Source organism: Helianthus annuus, chromosome 1 (assembly GCF_002127325.2).
Source record: "Helianthus annuus cultivar XRQ/B chromosome 1, HanXRQr2.0-SUNRISE, whole genome shotgun sequence".
NCBI lineage: Eukaryota > Viridiplantae > Streptophyta > Magnoliopsida > Asterales > Asteraceae > Helianthus > Helianthus annuus.
The window spans coordinates 42,216,415-42,240,833 of NC_035433.2; the positions used below are offsets into that span (position 1 = coordinate 42,216,415).

A 24,419-nucleotide genomic window follows, 5' to 3' on the forward strand; every position below is an offset into this window, starting at 1 on the left:
GCCACCAATCTGTGATGCTGAGATACCCAAGAGGTTCCACGTACCAACCATGAAGCTATATGATGGTTCAACGGATCCTGAAGAACATGTAGCACAATACCGGGAGAGGATGGAGATCAATCCAATCCCAGAAAGGTTAAAGGAAGCATGTCTGTGCAAAGGATTTGGATCCACTCTTACTGGATCAGCTCTCAAATGGCTGCTAAGTCTTCCCCCTTACTCTATTAACTCATTTGCTAATCTAGTTAACCTATTTAATAATCAGTTTTCTTGTAGTAGAAAATTTGAACGATTAACTAGTGATCTATATAGGATAACCCAGGGTCATAATGAATCATTAAGGGATTACATTACCAAATTTAGTAAAGAATCCTTAGACATTCCCAATTTGGATATAGCCACGGCTGTTGAGGCCTTCAAAATGGGATTGCTTAGGGATTCATTGTTCTATGATGATCTTGTTATGACTCCATGCAGGAACTTAGATGAGGTAAGAACCCGGGCACTCAGGTTTATCCGGCTAGAGGATGACAAGAGGATCCAGGAGAGATTAGCAGGATCCTCAAAGCAAGAGAAGCAAGGATCCTCGTTCAAGAACAACAAATTCAAATCCTATAACAAATCCGATAACCAGAACATGCATGCTGTTGATCAGGAAGAGGATGATGAGGATTATCCTCCAATTTCTGAATATTGTTTTTCTGTTGATAACAATGAACTAATCCTTGCGATGCAGAACCTAGGTGATAAAGCCAGATGGCCTAGAAAAAATGACAGACCGGCTGCAACCAAAGATAAATCAAAGTGGTGTGCATACCATGAAGATTTTGGGTATCTAACAGAAGAATGCATTGCATTGAGAAAGGAAATTGGATATTTGTTGAGCAAGGGGCATCTAAAAGAGTTATTGGGGAGAAAGAAGTCAAGGACTCAGGATCCTGAAAGGATCCCAGAGAAAGCTCCAGCCCCTCCAGCGGATGCACAAGTTATAAACTTTATTTCTGGAGGATCAGACATCTGTGGTACATCCTTCTCAGCAGCTAAAAGGCATGCAAAGGAAACTAAAATGGATAATGGAGAAAGATCTGTCCGAACATCAAGTGTCTCTGAAGGAAAAGTCATAACCTTTGATGAGGATGATCGTGTTGATATCCAGGATCCTCATCACGATGGTTTAGTTATTACTCTTTTTATTTCTAACCATTTTGTCCGCAGGATCCTTATTGACAGAGGAAGCTCAGTAAACATTATCCAGCTTGATGTTCTAAAGAAGATGGGTATCCCAGAATCAGATATCATACCAAGATCCTCCGTGCTTGTGGGATTTAGTGGCGAAACTAAGAATACCTTGGGGGACATTAAACTCCCAATATACATAGAAGGCCTACATTCTTATAAAAAAATTTGTGTTATTGACTGTTTATCTTGTTGTAATGTTATCCTTGGCAGGCCCTGGATACACGATATGAAGGCAGTCCCATCTACCTACCATCAATGTGTGAAGCTTCCTAGTCCTTGGGGAATAGTCAAGATTGACAGTGATCAGCAGGAGGCTAAGAACTGCTACACTTCATCGATGAAACCAGCCTCGAAGTCAAGGGAGCAATAGCAATCAAAGTATCCTCCAAGGGATGTCTTGGAGGCAAGAGAGCAGGATGTGGTAGAAATCCTCATGGATCCTGATGATCCTGAATCCAAAATCTATATCGGATCAGGGATCCTTGGCAGAATGAAAGAAGACCTCGTATCCTTCCTCAAAAGGAGGAAAGCTACCTTTGCGTGGAAACATGAGGATATGACAGGTGTATCTAAGGATATTATCACTCATAAACTTGGCATTGACAGGTCATTCAAACCAGTCCATCAAAAAAGGAGGAAGTTTGCACCCGAAAGAAATGCCATTATCCAGGAAGAGGTAGAAAAATTGCTCCGGGCAGGTATGATTAGAGAGGTCAAGTATCCAAGATGGTTGGCCAATGTGGTTGTTATTCAAAAGAAAAATGGAAAGTGGAGGGTATGTGTCGATTTCACAGATTTAAATAAGGCATGTCCCAAGGATCCTTTCCCATTACCCCACATTGACTCCATGGTGGATGCAACGGCGGGTCATGAACTGTTAACTTTTATGGATGCTTCATCTGGATTTCAACAAATACAGATGGAACCATCTGATCAAGAGGATACGGATTTTATGACTCCAACCGGTATATATTGTTATATTGCTATGCCATTTGGATTAAGAAATGCAGGTGCAACATATCAAAGGCTGGTGAATATGATGTTCAAGGATCAGATTGGACAAACTATGGAGGTTTACATAGATGATATGGTGGTAAAATCCATAAAAGTTGAGGATCACATAAGGGACTTGGAGGAAGCATTCGATATCCTTGACAAATATAACATGAAACTTAATCCTTCAAAGTGTCACTTTGGTGTTAAAGCAGGTAAATTCTTAGGATACATGGTGACCAAGAGAGGTATTGAAGCTAGCCCGGAACAGATCAAAGCCTTAGTGAATATCAAATCTCCTGCCAATGCTAAGGATGTCCAAAGGTTAACAGGCAGGATAGCAGCTTTGAACAGATTCATATCCAAATCCTCAGAGAAGTGCAAAGAATTCTATGATATCCTAAGGAAGAACAAGAAATTTGAGTGGACTGAGAAGCATGAGAATGCCTTACAAGCTCTCAAATATTACCTATCCTCAGCCCCAGCCTTGATGAAACCAGAGAAAGGAGATGTGCTATCCTTATATCTTGCGGTATCCTTAAAAGCAGTAAGTGCAGTCCTTGTTAAGGATCACGAAGGTACACAACATCCTGTCTATTATGTAAGTAAGAGTTTACTTGATGCCGAATCCAGGTCTTTACACCTTGAAAAGCTTATTCTTGCATTAATTATGGCATCTACTAAGTTGAGACATTATTTTGAAACTCATGTTATTGTTGTTAAAACTAATTTTCCAATTAAGAATGTCCTTAGGAAACCAGAGATGTCAGGAAGGATGGCTAAGTGGGCAGAAGCTTAGTGCCTATGATATAAGATATGAGCCTAGGACAGCCATCAAATCCCAAGCATTGGCTGACTTTGTGGCTGATTTCAGTAGTGATTTACAAAAAGAAGCTGAGTTAGAAGTCCAGCAGCTAGAGGAGACCAAGGATCCTTGGATACTCTATACTGATGGATCCTCAAATATCAAAGGCACAGGGCTTGGAATACTACTAAAATCGCCACAGGGGGACATAATACCCCACTCTATAGCTTGTGAGTTCCAAACCACTAACAATGAGGCTGAGTATGAAGCCTTGATTGTTCGTTTGCAAATTGCTAAGCATATGAGGATCAGGGATCTTGAGGTACATGTAGATTCATTATTGATTACAAATCACTTTAATGGATCCTATGCTGTTAAAGGTGAAAAGCTAACTAAATATTTAGAGATAGTCAAAAAGTTGGCACTCTCTTTTGTTTACTTTAGTTTGACACAGGTACCAAGGGAAGAAAATACAGAAGCTGATGCATTGGCTAACTTAGGATCATCCATGAAGATCCCGGAGGATATAAGTATCCCTATTATCCATATCTTGGCTCCTGCCATAGAGGATCATGTGGCCATGGAAATAGGAGAGGATTCTGCAATTATCCCTAGTGAGGATACTCAATCTTATTCAGGATCATGGATCTCACCAATCATGAGATACCTACAACACGGAGATATTCCTATGGGAGAAAACCCTAGGGCTTTCAAAATTAAGGTATCTCAGTTCACAATCTTAAATAATATGTTGTATAAGCGATCTCTTGCAGGACCATATTTAAGATGCATTGAGGATCCGGAAGTCCAAGAAGTGTTAAAAGACTTCCATGAAGGAGATTGCGGAAACCACACTTGGGGCAGGGCACTGTTCTCAAGGATCCTAAGGACAGGATACTACTGGCCAACTATGAAAAGGGATGCTGTGGAATATGCTAAGAAGTGTGATCCTTGTCAGAGACACAGCAATATCCTTCATCAGCCGGCTGAATTTCTACATCCTATATCCTCCTCTTGGCCATTTATGAGATGGGGCATGGATATAGTTGGTAAGCTCCCTAAGGCACCTGGTGGAAAAGTGTTCATGCTAGCCATGACTGATTACTTCTCCAAGTGGATAGAAGCTGAAGCTTTTGCCCAAGTCAGAGAAAAGGAAGTTATATCCTTCATTAAAAGAAATATGTTGGTATTCCTTCTGAAATTATATGTGATACTGGTTCCCAATTTATTGGGGGCAGAACTACTAACTTTTGTGACAGCTGGGGGATTAAGATGATAACATCAACACCAGTCCACCCACAAGCTAATGGTCAAGCAGAATCATCCAACAAGATCATCATCAACAATTTGAAGAAGAAGCTTGGATCCAAGAAAGGGAAATGGGCAGAAGAATTACCTTATGTGCTTTGGGCTGATAGGACAACCCCCAAGAATGCTACAGGCCAGACTCCATTCTCTTTAGTATTTGGGGAAGAGTCAGTGATCCCAACAGAAATGGTGGTTCCAACTGCTAGAACAAGTACCCGTGATCCTAAGGAAAATGATGAGAACTTGGCTCAAGACCTGGATACCATTAAAGAAATCAGGGATCTAGCTAGGATAAGGATGGCCAGTTATCAACAAAGAATGGCTGGTGCTTACAACAAAAATGTCAGGATCAGGAAGTTTCAAGTTGGAGATATGGTATTGAGGAAAGCATTCCAGAATACCACCAATCCTGCTGATGGAAAGTTGACACCGAAATGGGAAGGCCCTTATTTGATTGAAGCTGAAGCAGGAAAGGGGGCATATAGATTGCTGACCATGGAAGGTGATTTATTACCAAGAGCTTGGAATGCTGTCCACTTGAAGAAATATTTCATGTGAGCAGGATCCTCATGGCATAGATGATCCTTACATTAGGGGTATCCATGAAGGATCCTCAAAGCATCAATGATCCTTACTCTGGTAATGTCCTAATCTTGAACTATTTCATTTCCTTATTTTCTCATATATGGATAAGGATCATGTGTCCTTTATCCTTCTCTCACAAGATTTTGAGTTTTGTAAGTTCAGGAATCCTTAGCAAAGCGTTTATTATCTACAGAAGCAATCCAGTTCCTTGGGTTTAACCCCAGTTATTTGGGCTTGACCCCAGTTCCGCCTGTAGCGCATGATGATCCTGGTATAGTTCAAGGCAGTGGGACCAGTACTCGCTTTAGGGGCTGATAATTCCATTGTACTGGCTATACCTAGGATCCTACGTATAATGGTAGACGTACCATACATCCGTTCCTAAGGTTTCTAACGTTTTCACGTTAGCTAAGGTTTTGGCATTATCATGTCACTAAGTTTGGATAGTCGCCAGTTAGGGCCATACTCCAGTTTACAAACGATCCTTGGGCTTGTCCCCAGTTATCCTTGGGCTTGTCCCCAGTTATCCTTGGGTTTATCCCCAGTTGCTAACTCTTGTCTTATATTAGCTTAGTCCCAAGTTATGCTCTATTTCAGGTCCTTGAAGTTAAACAACTAGGGATCCTCGATCCTTACTCCTCTCTAAGGTTTATCTTATAGTTATCATGATTATGGTTAGGATCCTAACTTGGATCCTCAGGTATGATCCTTAACTATTTTTAATTCTATTCATTGTTTATTCGAATAACCCTTATACTTTGACAACATATACTACTTATTGGGATTTTTCGACTATAGGATATTTGATCATGGATCATATCCTAAATGTTTTCAATCTGACTTATTCAAAATTGCTTATTTAATAAGTGTACATCAAAACAATTGAGAATTAAAGGAACCAGAAGGATAATAACTCAGGATAAGTGACAAAAGATTAAGATTTTATTTATTAACAAAGAGACTAACCCTTCAAAGGTTGTCAAAATTACCTACCCCGAGCATCTACCAGCAATACGTGGCCCGTCCGCTGGGGTAGGTAAAGGGTGTCCATGATAATAGGTTCAAAGTAGTGCAGGAATACAAAGGCGGCAGGATCACAATGGCTTCATCCCCCAAACAGAGGATCCCTCCACCATTTGCAATCCTGCCTATTGTCTGAAGGATCCTAGGTCCTTAATCCTAAAAACTATTGTTCGAAATACAAACCATTGAATTGTTCAACAAACTACCATCAAACAAAAAAAAATTGGGCTCCGGCTATGTCTAGAAGTTTCCATCATCGCCCAATCCTGCAGCCTAAACCTTCGCTGCATCACCACCTCCGGCTCCACTTGCTTCACCACCTTCACCCTTGCCTCCAGCCTCAATGGTAAGGATCTCTTCAGCCTCTTCTTCATCCTCCAGTTCAGCCAGCCTTGCCTTCCAGCCCTCCACATCCCAGGTGCTCTTGTCAAAAGCAGGATCCTGAGCTTCCAGGGCCATTTGCAGCTTGGTCGTGTACATTGCTATGGCGGCGGAGACCTTGGCATCCTCGGTGATCTCGTGCCTCTCGTAGTCAAAGTTGATCAACACCTTGGCCGTCTCGTTTCTGGCATTCTGGAGATCCTTCTGAAGATCAGCAATCTTGAGGTCCTTTAGCACTGCAACCTGTTGAAGATCAGCAATCTTGCTATCCTGATCCTCGACGTGGCCAACATAGGTCTCAATCTCAGCAAATTTCTGCAAAGAAGACAAAGGATAAGGTCAGAACCAAGTGATCCTCATATCAGCAGGATATAAGAGCAGGGACTGTGATCCTTACCTCACTGAAGTAGTCAAGGAATTGTTGGCGGATCAAGGGGAGACCTTGCAGATCCTCAGCTTCAGAGGCTTTTCTCTTCTTGCCTCCCTTTCCTCTGAGGGGTGCCTTGGGGACCGAAGCTGTCGGGCTGGTAGGAGCCTTTCTCTTGGAGGATCTGACGGTGGTGAGATCGGTGACACTGAACTTTGAAGCAGACTTGGTGGATTTTCCAGCACCTACACAACCAAAACAAGATAAGTATCCTAATTTCACTTATATTTCATTATTTATTTAATTTTTTAAACAAAGATACTTACTTGACATCGTGACAGAACCTGAGGATACTTCCTGAGAATCTTGGGTGGTTATCTTGAAAGATCTTGTTTCAGGATCAAGCCTCTTGAATGCGGCGAGTCTCTCTTTAGCAGCAGGAGTCAGTCTAAGATGTGAAACGGAGATAGCTGCACAACAAGAAAGCAAAAGAATGTCAGTGATCCTTATATCAAAGGATAAGTTCTCTGGTGATCCTTCTCAGGATCCTCCATCCTACCATGGGTAGCCCACTCCTTGGGTAGATCCTTCCCATCAGGGATAGAATCTCTCTTGACAAAAAAGAAACGTCGCTTCCAGTTGGTATCATTTTTGGTAGCTTTGAAGATAAGGTGTTCCTCACCAGGTTTACGTTTGAACAGATAACGATGGGAACCAAAGGTAGTGAGCTCATACAATTCTCCCAGTTCCGCCATGCCTAAGTCTATCCCCTCCTGCTCGATGATCCTTTCAAGGGTGTACAAAACCCTCCAGATCATCGGCATGGCTTGGATATAAGATATGCCGGTTAGGGAGAAGAAAGATTGGGTGAAAGCTGGAAAGGGATATGTGTAGCCTATGGTGAACGGGGTAGCAGGAAACGTAACCTAGTTATCAGAAATATGATCACTGAGGGTGTTGGGATCAAACGATTTAAACACAGTGTTCGCCGGGAAACAGTAGCGGATCCTATCAATTTGCGGATCGGAGAAGCAATGTGACACTCTAGGTCTTTCCGAACGAGCACCTTGTAATATTTTTGTATATATAAATATTATCAAATGGAAACGTGACTTGTACATGATATGTGTTGTATGTATGTATTATATATATATATATATATGAGAGCCGAGACCACGACCCGAGACCACGACTCGCAACCACTCGGTTGCGAGTGGGCCACTCGGTCTCGAGTGGGCCTTTGAGCCGTAACCGGTTTGGGCCGAAACCCCAAGCCCAACCCGAAAACCCTCTTGTATAAATCCCAACCTTTTCCCCCACTTGCTTCATTTTACACACAAACACACTCCTTAAACTCTCTCACTAGAAACCCTCTACAAACACCACTTTCCTTCTCCAAAATCTCGGTTCAAGCAAGGATCTCGGACAAGAACTCGGTCAAGATCATCACTCGGACACTCCATCTTCTCGATTCCTTTCTCTTTGTTTTCGGCTCATTCTTCTTCCTCACAACCGGTTAGTGTTAACTTTATGTATAAAAGATTTGTGAAATGTTTATGAACTAGAAATGCTTGGTTAGTGATATTATGCATGATCTTTAGGATGGTTTGTGAGGTTTGCCTATATGTGAAAATCTTTATGTATGAAAGCATGATAATATGTTTACATGACCAAAAGAATAGTGATTTAGGAATGATTATGCCAACCGAACCATGTTTAAGGTTACAAAATGTATGTTTTGTTGTTCTTGCATATTGATCTTGTTAAAATATGTGATTTTTGGTTCATGAAGGTGTGATTATGTTGGCATGAAAACCCTAGAAAAATGATGAACATTGGATGAACTTGTTGAATGTAGTTTGAAGATTTCAAAAATGGCAAAGTTTGATCTAAGTTACTAATATTCAGATTAGGCAAAGTTGTTTGTGAAACCTCACTGGCTGATTGCCCGATTTGGGCCTGATTACTTGGTACAAGTTGGACTGTTACATCTGCATCATCACGTGTACATGAAAGGGACAGCTTCCGACTCGCAACCACGGCATTACGACTCGAGACCACGCCGTTGCGACTCGCAACCATAGCATGACAAGTCGAAACCACATGATGCGACTCGAGACTACGACGGTTGCGACTCGCAACCACAACGTGACAACTCGAGACCACGGTTGCGACTCGCAACCACAGCATGACAAGCCGAGACCACCTGGTTGCGACTCGAGACCTCCTGGTTGCGACTGGGCTGTCCACTTTGGTTATTGGGCCATAATGTGTTTATCTTGGGCTATCTGTTGACTGGAATATGTGTTGCTGTTGACTGCTTAAATGTTTAGGCCGGCCCAATAACCCCATGACTGTTTACTTGTATGCATGTTGCGTGCCTGTTATGTGTATAGATTTTTACGTGAATGCTTGTACACCGAACCTGACCTATACCGGTAACCATGTTAGGACGTGGTGACCAACGTGTTTGACAAGTAACCTAAATCTACCGAGCAACCCAAGGTGAGTTCACAACTTAAAAGCATGCGTCCCGGTGGTTTGGGACACGAGACTAAACAACCCTATCCCCTTGTAAAAGGGGATACCATTTACATTCCTTCCCTAGTTACTGGGAACAAACTTACTTTTCTTTCCCTTGTATTGGGAAACTTTTTAGTTAATTACTGTTTATACGGAATGCAACCAAACGGCACTAAACGCAACTCTATCACTCAAGTCCCTACTACATAATACCGATTAGTCGCCGGAGCCAGGCGAACGGGTTATTAGTTGATAGCGCTATTTAGGTGTTTACCAGCCTCACACCGTGCCCTGGTTTGGGATCGGTCGTGAACTAATGTACTCAGGCATCCGTCAATGATGATAGAACATTGACATCGGGGCATCCTGCGGAAACGCAACGGTTACCTAGTGTTCGGTATTGGAAAAACAGTTTAGTCGCTAACTTTTGGGGTAGCTCCCCATGGCATGTATAAACGGATAAATTAACTGGTGAAACAAGTTTTTGGTAATTAAAACTGGACAACTAGTGAACTCACTCAGCATTATTGTTGACCCCTTACTGCATGCTTTGCAGGTAACCAGTGACGAAGGAGCTTGCTGCTTGGGAATGAGTAGTGTCTGTCCACCCTTGTGTTGGGCGTTACCTATTTTGAACTATGAACTTTGTTTAAACAGTCTTACTTATGCTTCCGCTACTTATTAACTGTTTGAACTTAAAACCTTAAACTCTGAACTTGATATTTGCTAATCTTATGGTTAGTAAGTATTACTTTGTTATCAATTTTAATTATTCAGTATAATTGGTGGCTGGATCCTGGTCAGTCACGCCCTCGAAGCGGGTGTTATCCGCAGGTGGATTTCGGGGGTGTGACAGATTGGTATCAGAGCCATTGGTTATAGTGAACTTGGTTTTAAAAAGGGGAAAATCTTTTTGGAGAAAACCAGACTATAACCCGTGACTCGCGACGACACTACACTCCAAGTGCAAGGCTCAACACTTTTGACCTCATAGCTCGGACCAGTGTTTACTTGTTTGCTTACTTTATGTTACCTGTTTTACTGTATGTACTAGTGTGCCTAATTAGATAGATACACCTCTCTCTTCTATCTCATTCTCGCTACACTACGGCATCACACTCATACTGTGTTTTCTGGTTATGAAGACAATGAGTGGACGTGGAAGAGGAAACATCAACATGACTCAGGCTCAGTTCACTAACCTACTCAACACAGTGGCTGCAGCTTTCGCAGCTCACCCTATAGGTAAGCTCGTTGTTTTAGGATGTTTAGATCCTACCGCCACATCGTCTTTTCGCCTCTAAGTTTATACGTTTCGCTTCTCACCCTATAGGTCAGCATGCACCTGCGCAACCACCCGTGTGTACTTTCAAAACTTTCATGGATTGCAAGCCTCTCCCTTTCAACGGCACTGAGGGTGCCATAGGTCTTCTACATTGGATTGAGAAGGTTGAAGCTGTCTTTGCTGTCTGTGAGTGTCCCCCTGCAAATGGGGTGAAATTTGCTACCGCTACGCTTGAAGGAAACGCGCTTTCTTGGTGGAAGGCGCAAATTCAGATGTTTGGGTTGGAAACTGCTAATGCTACTGCGTGGGAGGATTTCAAGGACATGATTAAGGAGGAATACTGTCACCGGGATGACATCCACAAGCTTGAGAATGAGTACTATGAGCTCAAGATGGTTGGGTCAGAGATTGAAACTTACACCAAGCTGTCCAATGATTATGCTGCTCTTTGCCCAAACATGTCTCGACCTATGTATCGAAGAATCGAACTGTACATCAAGGGTTTGGCTCCAGAAATTCGAAACCATGTAACTTCAGCCAACCACACTACCATTCAGCCGATTGTTCGACTTGCTCACAAGCTTACTGATCAGGCCGTAGAAGAGGGCCGGTTGCCCAAAAGGATCAGTGCTACTGTCGGAACTTCTAGTGACAACAAGCGTAAGTGGGAAGGAAGTCAGAGCAAGGATGCTAACCCCACTCAGGCCCCAGCACAGCAAAGGAAAACTGAAAACAACAAAGGCACTCAGCAACAGGGTGGCTACCGGGGAAACTACCCTAAGTGCAACAAGTGTAACAGACACCATAATGGGGCATGTAACAAGGGCCAGTGTCAGCGATGCCACAAGATGGGGCACGAAGCCAAGGATTGTAGAAGCCAGTTCCCGGCAAGTCAGAATCAGCAACAACCTCAACAGCAACAGCAGCAGGGAAACGACCGAGCGTGTTTTAAATGTGGGGCAACAGGGCACTTTAAGAAGGATTGCCCTGAACTGAATCAGAACCGCAACAATAATCAGGGAGCTGGGAACAACAATCAAAACAACAATGCTGGGAATGGTGCTAGAGGAAGGGCTTTTGTGATTGGAGCTGGAGAAGCAAGGAATGACCCCAATGTCGTGGCGGGTAAGTTCCTACTCGATGATCGTTATGTTTCTGTGTTATTTGATTCCGGTGCCGATGCTAGTTATGTGTCCCTACGTATTAGTAAGAAGCTTAAGCGTCCGCTTTCGCTACTAAGTTCTCCTCATACCGTCGAGTTAGCTAATGGTAGAAACATCGAGGCCTCACATGTTATCAAGGGCTGCAAACTAGAGTTGTCTGGTCAGACATTTAGTATCGATCTTTTCCCTGTTACTCTTGGAAGCTTCGACGTCGTTATTGGTATGGATTGGTTATCCAAGCATCGCGCTGAGATCCTCTGTCAAGAGAAAGCAGTTCGTATTCCCCGCCGTTCTGGCAAATCCCTCATTGTACAAGGTGGCAAAGGCGGAGAAATCTCCGGCGTTATCTCTTTCTTGAAGGCCCAGAAGTGTTTACGAAAAGGGCACACCGCTATCTTAGCACTTGTCACCAACGCAGGAAAAGGAAAAGAGGATTGAAGACTTCCCAGTAGTGCGTGACTACCCCGAGGTATTTCCTGAGGAACTACCTGGACTCCCTCCCCACCGTCAGGTCGAATTCCAAATCGAGCTAGCTCCAGGAGCAGCGCCTATAGCTCGTGCGCCTTATCGACTAGCCCCCGCAGAATTGAAGGAACTCTCTACTCAACTACAGGAACTTTTGGATAAAGGGTTTATTCGCCCTAGTTCGTCACCCTGGGGAGCACCGGTACTCTTTGTTAAAAAGAAGGATGGCACGTTCCGAATGTGCATTAACTATCGTGAGTTGAACAAGGTTACCATCAAGAATCGTTACCCTCTCCCGCGAATCGATGACCTATTCGATCAATTGCAAGGATCAAGCTACTACTCTAAGATTGACCTGCGATCAGGCTATCATCAGCTAAGGGTCCGTAATGAAGACATCTCCAAAACTGCATTCAGAACTCGTTATGGTCATTATGAATTCCTCGTTATGCCCTTCGGAATGACCAACGCCCCTGCAGTGTTCATGGATCTCATGAACCGGGTATGCAAACCCTACCTCGACAAATTTGTGATCGTGTTTATAGACGACATCCTGATCTACTCGAAAAGTCAGGAAGAGCATGAACAGCACCTACGCCTTATCCTCGAACTCCTTCGCAACGAGCAACTGTATGCCAAGTTCTCGAAATGCGACTTCTGGCTTCGAGAAGTCCATTTCCTTGGACACGTGGTTAACAAAGATGGAATTCACGTCGACCCTGCAAAGATCGACTCTATAAAGAATTGGCCTACCCCTAAGACTCCGACCGAAGTCCGCCAATTCTTGGGACTGGCGGGATACAATCGAAGATTTATCATGGGATTTTCAAAGATCGCTCAGCCTCTCACGGCTCTTACTCAGAAGGGTATGGTTTATAAATGGGGTGAAGCTCAGGAAACCGCATTCAGAAACTAAAGGATAACCTCTGCAGTGCTCCTATTCTCTCGTTGCCTGAAGGAACGGACGACTTTGTGGTTTACTGCGATGCGTCTATTCATGGACTCGGTTGCGTGTTAATGCAACGCGAGAAAGTTATTGCTTACGCCTCTCGACAACTTAAGACGCATGAAAGGAACTACACTACGCACGACTTGGAACTAGGAGCAGTGATCTTTGCGCTTAAGATATGGAGACATTACCTGTACGGTACCAAGTGCACCATTTACACCGATCACAGGAGTCTCGAGCATATCTTCAAGCAAAAGGAATTAAACATGCGACAACGTCGATGGGTCGAACTTCTGAATGATTATGAATGCGCCATCAAGTATCATCCGGGCAAGGCCAATGTTGTGGCAGACGCCCTCAGCCGGAAAGACACTATACCAAAGCGCGTGCGAGCGTTACAACTTACCATCCAGTCTAACCTCCCTACCCAGATTCGAAATGCCCAGATTGAAGCTTTGAAACCGGAAAACATCAGGGCTGAGTCCCTGCGAGGATCGAGGCAGCAACTAGAACAAAAAGAAGACGGCGCCTACTATGTGGCAGGGCGCATTTGGGTCCCACTTTACGGAGATCTACGAGAGCTTGTGATGGACGAAGCCCATAAGTCCCGTTACTCAGTACATCCTGGTTCAGATAAGATGTACCACGACTTAAGGACCACTTACTGGTGGCCTGGCATGAAAGCCCACATAGCAGCTTACGTTGGCAAATGTTTGACCTGTGCAAGAGTCAAAACTGAGTATCAGAAACCAGCAGGCCTCCTCCAGCAACCGGAAATCCCGAAGTGGAAATGGGAGCAAATTTCCATGGATTTTGTTACGGGACTACCTAGATCTCAACGCGGGAATGATACTATTTGGGTGATAGTAGATCGATTGACTAAGTCTGCACACTTTCTGGCTATTAAGGAAACAGACAAGTTTTCTACCTTAGCAGAAATCTATTTAAAGGAAGTAGTCTCCAGGCACGGGGTGCCAACTTCTATTATTTCCGACAAAGACGCTCGTTTTACTTCCGAGTTGTGGCAAACTATGCACAAATCCTTTGGCTCACGTTTGGACATGAGCACCGCTTATCACCCGCAAACGGATGGGCAGTCCGAACGCACCATCCAAACCCTGGAAGACATGCTTAGAGCATGTGTGATCGATTTTGGCAAAAACTGGGAGAAGCATCTACCGCTGGTGGAATTCTCCTACAATAACAGCTACCACACTAGCATTCAGGCGGCACCTTTTGAGGCATTGTACGGTCGTAAATGCCGATCACCTCTTTGCTGGGCGGAAGTCGGTGATAGTCAACTCACAGGCCCAGAACTGGTGGTAGATACAACGGAAAAGATTTCACAGATCAGGCAACGCATGGCGGCAGCTCGTGACCGTCAGAAGAGCTACGCTGACAAGCGTAGGAAACCGCTAGAATTTCAGGTCGGGGACCGGGTTCTACTTAAAGTCTCACCCTGGAAGGGTGTGGTCCGTTTCGGTAAACGAGGCAAGCTGAATCCGCGATATGTTGGACCATTCGAAATTACCGAGAAAATCGGTAAGGTTGCTTATAGATTGAACCTGCCTGCAGAGCTGAGTGCAGTGCACAATGTTTTTCACGTGTCTAATCTGAAGAAGTGCCTGTCAGATGAGACGCTCATAATTCCTTTCAAGGAACTCACTATTGATGAACAGCTACACTTTACTGAGGAACCGATTGAGATCACGGATCGAGAGATCAAAACCCTCAAACGTAGCCAGATACCCCTTGTGCGAGTTCGTTGGAACTCACGATGCGGCCCAGAGTTTACCTGGGAGCGGGAAGACCAGATGAAGTCTAAGTATCCCCAGCTGTTCCCAAACGAAAACCCCAGCACTGAAGCTACAACCGAATTTCGGGACGAAATTCCAAACTAACGGGGGGATGATGTGACACCCCGTTGAAACACGCTAGCTTGGCAGTGGCTGCCTTAACTTTCGGGACGAAAGTTCTTAAAACTTGGGGATAATGTGACACTCTAGGTCTTTCCGAACGAGCACCTTGTAATATTTTTGTATATATAAATATTATCAAATGGAAACGTGACTTGTACATGATATGTGTTGTATGTATGTATTATATATATATATATATGAGAGCCGAGACCACGACCCGAGACCACGACTCGCAACCACTCGGTTGCGAGTGGGCCACTCGGTCTCGAGTGGGCCTTTGAGCCGTAACCGGTTTGGGCCGAAACCCCAAGCCCAACCCGAAAACCCTCTTGTATAAATCCCAACCTTTTCCCCCACTTGCTTCATTTTACACACAAACACACTCCTTAAACTCTCTCACTAGAAACCCTCTACAAACACCACTTTCCTTCTCCAAAATCTCGGTTCAAGCAAGGATCTCGGACAAGAACTCGGTCAAGATCATCACTCGGACACTCCATCTTCTCGATTCCTTTCTCTTTGTTTTCGGCTCATTCTTCTTCCTCACAACCGGTTAGTGTTAACTTTATGTATAAAAGATTTGTGAAATGTTTATGAACTAGAAATGCTTGGTTAGTGATATTATGCATGATCTTTAGGATGGTTTGTGAGGTTTGCCTATATGTGAAAATCTTTATGTATGAAAGCATGATAATATGTTTACATGACCAAAAGAATAGTGATTTAGGAATGATTATGCCAACCGAACCATGTTTAAGGTTACAAAATGTATGTTTTGTTGTTCTTGCATATTGATCTTGTTAAAATATGTGATTTTTGGTTCATGAAGGTGTGATTATGTTGGCATGAAAACCCTAGAAAAATGATGAACATTGGATGAAGTTGTTGAATGTAGTTTGAAGATTTCAAAAATGGCAAAGTTTGATCTAAGTTACTAATATTCAGATTAGGCAAAGTTGTTTGTGAAACCTCATTGGCTGATTGCCCGATTTGGGCCTGATTACTTGGTACAAGTTGGACTGTTACATCTGCATCATCACGTGTACATGAAAGGGACAGCTTCCGACTCGCAACCACGGCATTACGACTCGAGACCACGCCGTTGCGACTCGCAACCATAGCATGACAAGTCGAAACCACATGATGCGACTCGAGACTACGACGGTTGCGACTCGCAACCACAACGTGACAACTCGAGACCACGGTTGCGACTCGCAACCACAGCATGACAAGCCGAGACCACCTGGTTGCGACTCGAGACCTCCTAGTTGCGACTGGGCTGTCCACTTTGGTTATTGGGCCATAATGTGTTTATCTTGGGCTATCTGTTGACTGGAATATGTGTTGCTGTTGACTGCTTAAATGTTTAGGCCGGCCCAATAACCCCATGACTGTTTACTTGTATGCATGTTGCGTGCCTGTTATGTGTATAGATTTTTACGTGAATGCTTGTACACCGAACCTGACCTATACCGGTAACCATGTTAGGACGTGGTGACCAACGTGTTTGACAAGTAACCTAAATCTACCGAGCAACCCAAGGTGAGTTCACAACTTAAAAGCATGCGTCCCGGTGGTTTGGGACACGAGACTAAACAACCCTATCCCCTTGTAAAAGGGGATACCATTTACATTCCTTCCCTAGTTACTGGGAACAAACTTACTTTTCTTTCCCTTGTATTGGGAAACTTTTTAGTTAATTACTGTTTATACGGAATGCAACCAAACGGCACTAAACGCAACTCTATCACTCAAGTCCCTACTACATAATACCGATTAGTCGCCGGAGCCAGGCGAACGGGTTATTAGTTGATAGCGCTATTTAGGTGTTTACCAGCCTCACACCGTGCCCTGGTTTGGGATCGGTCGTGAACTAATGTACTCAGGCATCCGTCAATGATGATAGAACATTGACATCGGGGCATCCTGCGGAAACGCAACGGTTACCTAGTGTTCGGTATTGGAAAAACAGTTTAGTCGCTAACTTTTGGGGTAGCTCCCCATGGCATGTATAAACGGATAAATTAACTGGTGAAACAAGTTTTTGGTAATTAAAACTGGACAACTAGTGAACTCACTCAGCATTATTGTTGACCCCTTACTGCATGCTTTGCAGGTAACCAGTGACGAAGGAGCTTGCTGCTTGGGAATGAGTAGTGTCTGTCCACCCTTGTGTTGGGCGTTACCTATTTTGAACTATGAACTTTGTTTAAACAGTCTTACTTATGCTTCCGCTACTTATTAACTGTTTGAACTTAAAACCTTAAACTCTGAACTTGATATTTGCTAATCTTATGGTTAGTAAGTATTACTTTGTTATCAATTTTAATTATTCAGTATAATTGGTGGCTGGATCCTGGTCAGTCACGCCCTCGAAGCGGGTGTTATCCGCAGGTGGATTTCGGGGGTGTGACAAGCAACATCGTTCTTTTATGGAATCTTCGATGATTCCCTGGCTCTTTAGTGGGCTGTTCTTCGTGTGATCCTTAGATGGGGAATTCCGAAGCAACATTTTGAACAGAATAATGAAAAGAGAAGGAAAACAGAGCAAAAGAAGGAAGAAGATGAATACCTGTTTATCTTCGGAATGCAGTTATAAAGGGAGTAACTCTGGATTTTAAATGCAAACGATCCTATTTATATCTCCTATTTATAATCATGATTCTGCAGGGGTGTCACTTCTGTGACGTCATAGTTGCAACGGATAGTTCTACATCAACGGCTATACATCCGTTAAGTTAGTTACGGATAAGATCAAGAAAACATAACTCGTTCATTTTACATATTACTCCTTATATTTTGGGGGCAATTGTTAGGGGAGGATTTTCTAACAATTAGTGATCCTTACTTGTTATCCTAATAGTGATCCTTACTTCTGTGACAGATAGTGATCCTCAGAAGACCTTCAGGATCAGGATCATGGATCACCCTAAGGATCCTCATACTAACGATTGTTTGTTCACGTTTCGTATTGTTTTGCAGGAGTAATAGGCTTGACTTGGTCTTGGCAACGTTACTATGGAATATTCCACGGGTATTTCGCACACTTTTGAATGGAAATGGACGTTGTGGAGAATGTGGGAGCATGGCACAAAAGTCGGATAGTTTGTTAGCTTAGTTAGCTTTTATTTTTAAAGGGGTGACGAGCTATTTTTAGAACACTTAGCCATTTTCAGCTACATACACTCTCGTACTACTGCACTCTCGAAGCTTTCAGCAAACACTTAACAGTTTTCACACACTTTCACATAATTAACTATAGTGATCCTTGTACCTAGCTCGTCACAATCCGAAGTTGTAAACATTTATTGATTTATTTGAGCTTGGTGATCGGTAGTTTCCATCACCCAAGGTTTTTTATGCCGGAGATCATTCATTGATCAAGGGCTTTTTCCTCGTATAAATCCTTGTGTTGTTTGTGAAATTTACATCGAAGTGATCCTTATTATTGTTCTTCATTTCAAGCATCATTCCCCATAACTAAGAGTTTGGTTGCATTATTCTCATTAGATTTTTGACCAAAACAATAACTGAGTTGAGATTATTATCTGTTAAATTGAGAAAGTTGAGATTATTTAAATTCAATTTGACTATTATATATTATACGGTTATCAACTCCTAATATAGATTAATTTGTTTTCCAAAACTTATTCTCTATATGTATTCATTGTATCTTATAGTAAAGATCATACCAATCAATGAAATATTAATCTCTTTTATCCTCCATGTCTACTATATTGTTTTGCTATTAGGCTAGTTTCATAACAGTTTATGTATTTTTTTTCTATGTTTTCAAATTAATTTGTTTATTATGTATTTTCAAGAATGCTGTAGAATTTGTGTTTTTTTAGTATTCAGGGTAAATAACTGGACAGTTTGCAGACTAGATTTTCTTAAATACATATCTTCGTGGTGCATGATGCAATATATAGTTATAGTTGTGGTTCTTGATGCAATTTATTGTTATACTTTGGTATTTCAATTTTCAATAATTTTCAAGAGTATATACCAAATTGATTCACCCTATTGTAAAGTAACACGTACCTTTGAGTTTTATAACTCTAAACATAACTTCGAAATTCATCGAAATTCTATGAATTATAAGTATCATCGCCTTCTAAGACGTGGAGGTGTGGTTCGGGAAGGCAGCCGTCCACCCCGAGGAGAACTTTTGACCGTTTGAATTTAGACCGTTGTAAACAGTCATATTTCCAAAAAAAAAAAATTAAAATAAAAAACCTATCTAAACCCCATTTTCATCTTTAACCAATATACCAATCTCATTCCATTTTTAACATCTAAAAAATCATGGACCTGAGCCGACTTAGAAGCGTTTGCACGAGCTTGGGTTAAAGCTTCTAGCGATCCGATTTTAGGTACAAAAAGAAAGAGAGAGAAAAGGAAGAAGCGACTGCGAAGGAAAGGGAGAGACTTGAGTTTGATAACACAAAGATCAAGATCATAAGACGTGCTTTGCTGCGTAAGATCCGATTAACTAACGAAATAAAAATTTCAAGCCAATGCATGTATTTACCATTTTGATGGGCAAGAAAAGCCAAAAATATTGGATTGTAAAAAACAATTAAAAAGATCAATCCTAACACGTACCACCATCAACCCACTGTGGCCTATAAAGTAATGTTAAATATTTAGGAACTGTTCGCATATGAAATAAATAAAACAAATATTATTACGATTATAATATAGAAAACAAAATAAAATTGGAACTTACAGAACTATTACAATTGAAAAGAAAAAGGAAATACAAGAACAGTTGATGAAAGCCGAGGGTTATGTTTAACACGGAACCCTTAAAACAAATTCCAAGTCTCCCAAACGAACTCGATTTGTTTCCCACTACCGGAGTTTGCTCGAGGACCTAAAGAATACCTTGAGAGGAGTAAGAAGAAGATTAGAAATCTGCAGAGAATTGTGTGCATTAGCTGTTGGTATTTCTAGTATGTTCTACCAGGTCTCACCTGTATTTCTGGCCCTTAACTCGTCTGTTTCGACTGCAGATTCGAAACTGCTCTGCTACTGAAGTCTTGGAAGCTTCCGCGAGTCACGTGTGTGCAGGGACTGTTACGCCGGTGCGCCACTCACATGTGCATGCTAACCCATAGGCCTACGCCACTCTGGTACGCACACGCTACGTCATCGGTGAGCCTATATGAACACGCCACACTGTCACGCCATATTGGCTCATCTTCATACGCCACGTGTGCACAGATCATGACACTACCTGGTCATGCGCCATGCACTCGCGCACACTCGTGCATGCCACGTCATCAGCTAGGCCATGCGCACGTGGTAAAAAATACAAAGGCGGCTCCTGGCGTTGCGAGCGTGCAAAGCGTGCCACATTGCGCCCATCAAGATAATTAGATAAAACCACGACATGTAAAAATCAGTGTTAGTAAGACACAAGATATATTAGATAGTAAACTTAATTATCTTAGTTTGTAATTATTATTATTATAGGTTGTAAATATTCGAAACGTTATGATAGTGATAGCGGTTGAGAATGGCACCGGTTGACTGTTATTAACAGTTATTCCCGCCGCAAATAACCGTTGTCAACTGTCGGTTATATTAGTGTATAAATAATTGATCATCTGCAACTATGATGATCACCAAGATATTTTAATACAATATCCATATGCATGCTTCTCTGTCACACGAACACGAATACGATGACGATGATGATAACGGCTTCCGCTAACATGTGGTATTAGAGCCCATGGTTAGAAAACAGAGAATTACGATCAGAATTACACGATCCCGGGAAGAGACGGATGATAAAGATGAACAATTGACTAGGAAACAGGCGAGAAATAAACAACGATCCCGATTATATAAGTCCCCGATTACGCGCGATTGCAATCTTGAAACAAGAGATTGCAATAATGGAATTGCAAAATGAAATTGCATTACTGGAATACGAATCGAGGCGTCACGAAGATAACGGAGATGCATGCGAAGTAATAACACGGAAAGAAGAAGACGATCCCGAAAGAGATGAGATGGCCTGTGAAGATGTTCTGGATAAAAAGGATGAAGAAAATGTGTTTGTGAAAGACAAGGAAGCAAAGGATGATCACGAAGAACAAGAAGAGAGCGAAGGATACAACCGAAACCGATCACCGGAAACGGTGACGGAAATAGTCGACAGGAATCATGACATTTTATTCTTCAAGAATGATGAAAAACATGATTAAGAATGAATCATCTGATGTTAAAATGAAGAAAAGAAGGATGCAGGAACCGCGGGAACAAAAAGGAAAGAATGGATTTCCAGATTTAGCAACGACAGTTAGTGACAAAAGAAGAAAGATAGTGACAGATGACGGATTAGCGACAGAACGACTATTAACGACAAAATGGGAAATGAGCAACAATATTACCGTACTCGGCATCACAAAACAATTCATGATAGATTCATGGACGCATTATGATAAATTCAAAGAGAAGGCTTTTTATCATCGACGAAGACGAGACGAGTCATTACGGATAGTAGCCAAAGACATGGGTTATGATTGTGGTGATGGTGAGTTAATGAGAATAATGTATGCTATGTATTTAGATGTTCTCGTGTATTATTACAAGTTCAAGACAACCCAGCAGAATGTTTGTGAAAGAAGAACAATGAATAGTGGTGAACCCATTAACCGAAGTCGGATTTACTCCGAGAAACAAGATATAGTTGCAGAACAGAGAGAAAGAGCAATGAGCGATGGCTGCATTCCGGAAGAAGAAGGAGAGCATTACGCGTTATTTGCTGAAAATGACTGTCATGGAATGAAGAGGCTGCAGAAAAGGAGACGTTTCGATTCAAATAAGCAGAAAAAGCTTTGGATGCAGCCAACAAAAGCGTGCTCAAGAACTCTCTTAAACCGAATTAAGTTTAGGGGAGTGTATTAGATAGTAAACTTAATTATCTTAGTTTGTAATTATTATTATTATAGGTCGTAAATATTCGAAACGTTATGATAGTGATAGCGGTTGAGAATGGCACCGGTTGAGAATGGCACCGGTTGACTGTTATTAACAGTTATTCCCGCCGCAAATAACCGTTGTCAACTGTCGGTTATATTAGTGTCTAAATAATTGATCATCTGCAACTATGATGATCACCAAGATATTTTAATACAATATCCATATGCATGCTTCTCTGTTCTCGATGATCACCAAGATATTTTAATACAATATCCATATGCATGCTTCTCTGTTCTCGGTACAAACACACACACGAACACGAATACGACGACGATGATGATAACGGCTTCCGCTAACAAGATACACATACAGCTACAGCTAGAATGGAATTTGGTTCATCCATAACGTTGTTTAATCAGTCTGCAAGGCTCTAATTTCATTCCAATTGAAGTTGTTAAATGTGTAAAAGATACAAATAAATAGACCAAAATGATCAATGTCAAGGAACTCTCATTTCAGAAAGATTTTACCCGCTATGTTTGTTTAATTTATTATATGACAAGATTCAGTATAGAAATTTCAAAGCTTTGCAGCAAAATGTAAACAAAATAATTCATAACCATCAGCAAATACATGTGTTGCAATTTGGTAGGTAACTAATGAAATCATGAGACAGAATCAAAAACTGAGCATTAACAACCAAGCTTGAAGCAAATAATCACTCACATTCTCATGCATGAGAATAAGAAACGCGAGCACGGAAGCCAAATAAAAAGTGTAGACTTCAAGTTGCACACGCTATCAAAGATCAAAGTAACCGGCACAAAAATAGCGGCTGGCGTAGAATGAAGATTAACTTTGTTCACTTTGTAAGCAATTGACGGTGCAATCACACAAAGCAGTCAATAGGAACATACATAACCCATTGTAACTCTTGTTCCATACAATGATAAGCATAGCCAAAAGCGATCCAAATTTGTCACCACCGTGACCCAAAAGATAACCATTGCATACACATATGCAACATGTGTATTTCAGGTAAACTACTGATATGTGCTCTAGTCACGTTCAGAAGCATATTACTTCTTATTTTTATTTGTTAGTTAGTTTCCTATTTTTATGTTTTTATTGTTTAGTGTTTCCTTCAATTAAGGTAGATAGTGGGTGGAAAGGTATTCCCATGATCAACCATATCCACGTACAAGTGCATGCATTTTGTGATTCTATTTAAGTAGTGTTTTTCCATCAATGAAATTATGAATGAAAATTATGAAAGTCTAATATTCTCTCTAAATTGCTACTCTTGCTTTTTGCTAATTTCTCTTGAGTTTGATCCACTCAACGGATTATCTATCAACCGATTGGTACATAACAACTGCGAATAGACATAACCAATACATTCTAAGACTGCGAATAGACATAACTAATACATTCCTAGAAACCTTTCTACCAAAGAACTGGAGTGGATGTATACGGATTTAACCAAAACATACTCAACTGTAACATCATCAATATGATCCTAATCAAAACATCGCCATTCCATCCGAATACACACAGCAACCATAAATTTATTTATGGAATTTTAAATAACTACTTGATATATTTCCGATCAAGCTCGTCCCAGGTGCGATCCGAAAACTTGGTGAGTTCTCTTTTGCAGCAGCGACCGCAGGTGGAGTTGTGCTTTTGTATGGACCTGAATTTATCTCTAAAAATCGCAAACCTCTTCTCCTTCTCTTCAGGGGTTTTGTAGGATTTTCGATGTTCAGCGGCCCATTCCTCGAAAACACCCTTTATGTCTGATTCTGATTTCTCCCCGGAGGAGTACGAGAAAGAGAAACCTGCTGCAATTAGATATAACACTTATTTTTTTATTTAACACATGAATCGATTATTAAGTAACATATAAAATCCACCTTTTGAATGACTCATCGGAGGGAACCGTCGCATCACAACTGATCTCTTCCATACCACCAGCATTGCCATTCTCGCCACCTGTCGATTGATTAGGGTTTTTACGATCCCTCTCTTATGTCCTCTTTTTAAAATTATATATTAGACCGTGGGGTATGGTGGGGCGGGGGTTTAGGTCGTGACCAGACACGTGGCTTGGGCGGGGTTCGTCGGGCTGACCCACATTGAAGACGGTATAGTGGGGCGGGGGTTTGGGGCGTGGCCAGCCCAAACCTCCATATTTGTATTTTTTAATAACAAATTTATATTTTTTAATAATGTTTTTTTTAAATAAAAACCGATTACTTAAAAAAATTCCTAGTGCTTGGTATGCCCACGGATTGTTCGGGTCAAAACCACGATTATGAGGAATCGGGCTAGGTATAGAATCGTCGGTGTGAGGGAAGTTAGTATACAAACGATTCGAGATAAACGATGCGTAACCAGCCATATCCGGCATAGTGGAGTGTATTAAAAATGGAGCAATTGGACGATTGGATGGTGGGCTAGGTGTTTCTTGGTATG

At 41.9% G+C, this 24,419-nt stretch overlaps 1 protein-coding gene across 2 annotated transcripts; it reads right to left on the bottom strand.

Annotated features, from left to right (window-relative positions):
* Positions 1-23,290: 23,290 nt before the first annotated feature.
* On the bottom strand, positions 23,291-24,013 carry LOC118492300 (probable cysteine protease RDL3). Of its 2 annotated transcripts, none has more exons than XM_035990226.1 (2): positions 23,858-24,013; positions 23,291-23,782 (listed from the first exon to the last, which is right to left on the bottom strand). In XM_035990226.1, the coding sequence occupies exons 1-2, from the start codon at positions 23,925-23,927 to the stop codon at positions 23,532-23,534; spliced, it is 321 nt and encodes a 106-aa protein (XP_035846119.1). In that variant the 5' UTR covers positions 23,928-24,013; the 3' UTR covers positions 23,291-23,531. The 2 variants fall into 2 exon arrangements, with proteins under 2 accessions (XP_035846119.1, XP_035846118.1); XM_035990225.1 differs by having other exon boundaries at positions 23,291-23,785.
* Between the last annotated feature and the right edge of the window lie 406 nt (positions 24,014-24,419).

Excerpts from the sequence above, each read along its gene's own strand:
- LOC118492300 (XM_035990225.1), bottom strand. The coding sequence starts at position 23,927 with ATGGCAATGCTGGTGGTATGGAAGAGATCAGTTGTGATGCGACGGTTC. Across the intron at positions 23,786-23,857 it reads TCCGATGAGTCATTCAAAAG|CAGGTTTCTCTTTCTCGTAC; the intron begins GTGGATTTTATA and ends ATCTAATTGCAG.